At 67.9% G+C, this 4753-nt stretch overlaps 1 protein-coding gene across 1 annotated transcript in view; it reads right to left on the reverse strand.

Annotated features, from left to right (window-relative positions):
• Positions 1 to 4753, reverse strand: part of TMEM259 (transmembrane protein 259) — a 9318-nt gene that overhangs the window by 2995 nt on the left and 1570 nt on the right. Inside the window, 3 exon segments of the mRNA XM_077760594.1 lie at positions 333 to 432; positions 981 to 1259; positions 4579 to 4753. Of these exon segments, the coding sequence (XP_077616720.1) occupies positions 333 to 432; positions 981 to 1259; positions 4579 to 4753 (554 nt within the window).

Here is a 4753-nt window from a genome sequence, read left to right on the forward strand (position 1 = left end):
CGAGGCTCAGGGGGGGGGGTCATCAGGCAGAACTGCTCGCAGCACACATGCCCCGTGGGGCCTTCAGGGCGCCCAGAGGAGTCGCACGTGCTGCCGACAGATGGGGACACTGCAGCTCAGAGGGGCCGCGCTCCGGGCAGGGGTGTGGCCCCAGATGGTGAGCCACCGTTCCGCAGCACCGAGCACACCTCAGCAGCCCAAGCAACACGTACTTCTTTTAAGATTTTATTTTTAATCCTCTCTACACCCAGTGTGGGGCTTGAACTCGCAACCCTGAGATCAAGAGTTGTGCGTCCCCTGGACCGAGCTGGCTGGGTGTCCTGGGCACCTACCTTTCGAGGGTGTCTCCGGGAAGGGGAACTCCTGGCTGTCGTTCAGGGCCTCCGTACCGCCCGGTGGCTTCAACACCTTGGGCTCAATGTCCAACTCGAACTGCGGGATGCCAGGACAGGGCGTCAGCGGCCCGGCCCAGGGGCCCCTCTCCCCTGCGGACTGACAGGACGCGGACTCCACCCCCGGCTGCGGTGACCGCCAGCCTGTGCCCAAGGACCCCAACACAAAGCCCCCCCGAGCGGCCGTCTCCAGGTGAGGGTGTACCCTGCAGCTGCGGACGGGCAGGATAGGCAGGGAGGGGGCTGCCAGGCAAGGCGGGCAGCACAGCCCCGCCTGCACCACCCCTCACATGTGGGGCTCCGGCCGCTGGCCGCCCGAGCGCGTCCCTCCCTCCCGGCTTGGGCCCCACACACCCACCTGACCCCTGCGGGCGCCCCGGGCCCCTGCACGTCTCCAGTGACTGGGCGCTCGCCACCCCACAGACGGCCAGGGCCCGCCGCGGGCTCTAGGCCCACCCTTTCCGGGGGCTCCTTCTCTGCTGTGCCTGCCCTCGGTGCCCCCAGAACCGGGCCAATCCTTTCCACGTAAAGGCCGGGGAAGGGCCCGGGGCCCCCAGCGCCCCAGCGCAGCCCCCCCCGGCAGCTCACCTTGACGGAGGCGTTCCCGAACACCCCCACAGCCAGCTCCTCCTCCTCCTCCTCCTCCGGCTCCAGGCTACCCGGCTCCGCCGCCAGGCCCGCGAAGCTGCCACGGCGGCCGCCGTCACAGAACTGCAGGAAGACGGGCGCGCGGCTCGAGTTGTGCTGCACCTCCACGCGCAGGACGCCCTCCCGGGGCCACCTGTCCCGCACGTGCTCCAGGCAGTTGATGGGCGAGCGGGAGAAGACGATGTGGATGTAGGCCAGGACGAAGAGCACGAACAGGGCCTGCGGGCGGGCAGCGGTCAGTGCGGGGCCCCGGGGGCAGGGACGCCCCCTCCGGCTCCTAGAGGACCCTCACCTGGGGACAGGGCCCACAGCGACTCCGCCGCCCTGGCCTGAGGCGCCCTCCGCAACCCTCCTGGGACGGCAGGGCCAGCCTGCGGTGCCTGAGGCAGCTTCCCCGTCTGTGAAATGGGGACGGCCTGGCTCTTCCCCAGGGCGCTCTTGCCCCTGGAGGACGCCGGGCAGCGTCGGGACATCTAAGGTTGTCACGACCAGGGCGCTGCCGGCATGGACGGGAGGGGTAAGGACGCTGCGCCGCCCCCGCAGCGCCCAGGACGGCCCCCAGCGGAGAACGGCCCACCCCCCAACACTCCACCAGCGGCACCTTTCGCCTGGCTCGAAGGAGCATCACGAGGGCCACGGCCCTCCCTGTCTGACAGTGACGTGTGTCACGGGGCCTCTGGCCAAGCATCACCCCCCGGACTGGGCGCTGGGTCTGGGGCTGCACCCCCACGCACCCCCACTGCCCCAGCCCCTGGGGAAAGGCTCCAGCTGGCCTGATGGGACACCCATCGCTGTTCTGGGAAAAGTGGGCGTCTGGGAGCCGGCGAACCCGGGCGCTGCTCCGCCAAAGATGAGGGCGTGTGCTCAGATGGGACAGCGCAGCCTTCACCACGCCCACCGCCCAGGGCCACAGGCCACCAGGACCCTGTCCCTCCCACGTCCTGCCAGTGCCAGCGTGGGCCACCTGACCTCCCCGCGGGGCCGGCCCTGTGGACGTGCAGTGGAGCTCGCACTCCCGTCCCAGCCCCCAACCTGAGGGGCACTCAGCGCCGGGGACAGGAGGAGCTCGGTGTCACCGGACGCTGGGAGCTGCCCAGACTCCAGGTGTCCTGGACCCACCCAGTACCCCCTCCCCAGCGTCGTGTTCGGAGACTGCCAAGCTGGACAAAGGAGGTTTGGGGCCCAAAGCAGAGGCAGGGTGACCCGGAGAGCTGTCCTCTGTGCTAAGGTCATGACCCCATTTTCCAGGCCCACGTGTCGGGCGCGCTGTCCGCCGTGGGCCAGGAGAGGCGGAGGGAATGCAGCGGAAGGAGAGGCTAGCTTTCAAGGAAAAGGGACAGTCCTGCCAAGGGGGGGCATGTGAATTGAGGGGGGCGATCCCACCGAGTGCCCCCCAAGTCCCCAGTGTGACCCTAGTGCCCCTTCTAGTACTCCTCAAGGGGGTCTCCCCAGCATCACCTCCCTCCCGACCTGAGGCCCCAAGTCTGTTGCCCCAACGGGGCGGCAGGCCCCTGGAGGCCGGGCCAGGAATCCCCTCCTCTGCCTGCCAAGGCCTGCCCTGATCTGGGCCTCATTCTCCCCACCAGAACAGGGCACACGCGGCTTCGGTGCCTCCAAAGACCCAGCACAGCCAGCCCTGCCCGGGCACCCGCAGCCCGTCTCTGCCACTCCACGTGACCCCGTGCAGCCACCCCCGGCCACACCGCCCTCGCACATGCTTCTCTGGCTGTGTCCCAAGGCCTGCGTGTGCCTGATGCCACACAGACCGTGCCCGGCCACCGCTGCCCCCCACGCCCGGGCCTGTCCTCCCTCCTGCTCTGCCCTCTCACTGCTGGGGCCCAGGACGGGGCAGGAGGCGAGGCGGCACAGACGTGTCCCGACGCTCCCTGTCACAGCAAGGGGCCTGGGGACGCTCCACACACTATCGCACGTGACAATGACCCCGAGGGTCAGCTCCACTCTTCAGAGCACCGAATGCCAGTGCCCCTTACCCTGCACGGTCAGGCTGCCTAGGGTTCAGAGACAAGCTGGGGCACCTAGTGCCCGCCGCTCCGGGACCTGGAGGTCCTGGTCTGGCCTCGATCCCAGGAAAAGCAGCAGAGGTGGAGGCCAAGGCAGCCAGACTGCGGGCCCGGCCACTGCCTCTCGCCCCCCAGAGGCTGGCCCAGTGGGGAACCGAGTGGGCTGGGCTGCTTGGTGGCCGGGCAACTCGGGAAGAGGCAGCCCTGAGGAAGTGACAGGGACCTGGAGCTCTGCAGCCGGCCTGCCGGAAGCTGGACAGGCAGGAAGCAAACACTCGGAGCTTTCTGGAACTTGCAGCAGCCTCACAGACAAGCAGATGAGTGGGGTTGGGCAGGGACACCTGACCGCCTGCACCAGGGACACGTGTTGGCCAGGCTGACCTGCTCCCAAGTCAGGCAGCAGCGGGACAGAACTGGGGCGCACAGGACCTGCTCCTGGAGGCTGAGCGCCAACCGACCACGTAGGGCAGACACTGCCTCCCCACCGCAGGGAAATCGCGTGCGCGCATGCTCAGAAGCCCAGTAAAGGCGCCGCGATTCAGGAATCCTCCGCAGGGGCTGTGGGAGGGAAGAGCGGGAAGGCCACCGCCACGTGGCTCTAGGCAGTCTCCCGCAGACAAGGGATTGGGGAGCTCTGAGGGGGACTCCCCGAGACACTGGCAGGCCAGAACCAGCACCCGGGTCTGGTGGCTGGCTATGACGCCACTCCTCCCACCAAACCCCAAGGAGCTCCTGGCCCACCTGGCCTGGCCTGCACCCCAAGACCCTCGAATGCCAGCACCAGCACCCTCTCTGCAGACGAGGAACCCAAAACTCACTTGGGGGGTGCTAGCCTCCCCGGCCCCAGTGTGGCAGCATGCTGATGGGAAAACGAAATGGCCGTCTGCCCAACCGGGAGCCCCACTCTGCTCAGGAACCCGGAACCTTCTCTGAAGGGCTGCAGCTGTTACTGGGGTGAGAGCCCGTCTTAGAAGGACCTAGGCCAGCGACAGTCCCCGCTGCGCTGTGCTCACTGCTGAAACCTCTGTGCCACCCGCGGGAAGATGGGAAGGGGGTTCACACATGGCCCCTAAACAGGGGGGTTGGGTTTGACACTAACCCCTGCGAGGTGTCCTCACTACATTCCGCGGAGAGGCTGTGAGGGAGATGGAAATGGGAGTGGCTTCCAGTGTGGGAAGATGGGCATGGGGTGTGTCCTGTCCTAGAAAGGGGGGCGGACAGGGAGGCCCAAGACTGGGGTTTGGTCAGGGCCAGGCCAGGGCTGGGGTGCAGCCTGGACAGGGGTGCCAGTGAGTTTGCCGAGTCCAGATCAGGAGTCGGGAACAGGGACTGCTAATGGGGTGAGACTCCGACTTCCCCAGATATTAGTCTCACGGGCACGCGGGCTGGGACCCCGAGATTCAGGGGTCCAGAGGAGAGGGGTTCGCCGCCCCGCTGGGGTCGCGGTCAGAGGTGGCAGAGCTGGGTGGAGGGTCGGGCCGCTAGGGTCAAGGGTCAGGAGTCGGGGCCTCGGTCACCTTGAGCAGCACGAAGAACTCGAAGAGACGGCGGAAGGCGGGCGGGAAGAGCCGCGAGTAGGTGACAGCCATCTTGAAGAAGAGCGCGTGGAAAAGCCGGTCGCGCACGTTGATGAGAGGATTGGGGTTGAGGTTGGGGGTGCGAGGCCCGCGCGCAGGGGCGGGGCCGCCGCCG

Source organism: Crocuta crocuta, unplaced genomic scaffold, assembly GCF_008692635.1.
Source record: "Crocuta crocuta isolate KB4526 unplaced genomic scaffold, BGI_CrCroc_1.0 scaffold443, whole genome shotgun sequence".
NCBI classification, from domain to species: domain Eukaryota; kingdom Metazoa; phylum Chordata; class Mammalia; order Carnivora; family Hyaenidae; genus Crocuta; species Crocuta crocuta.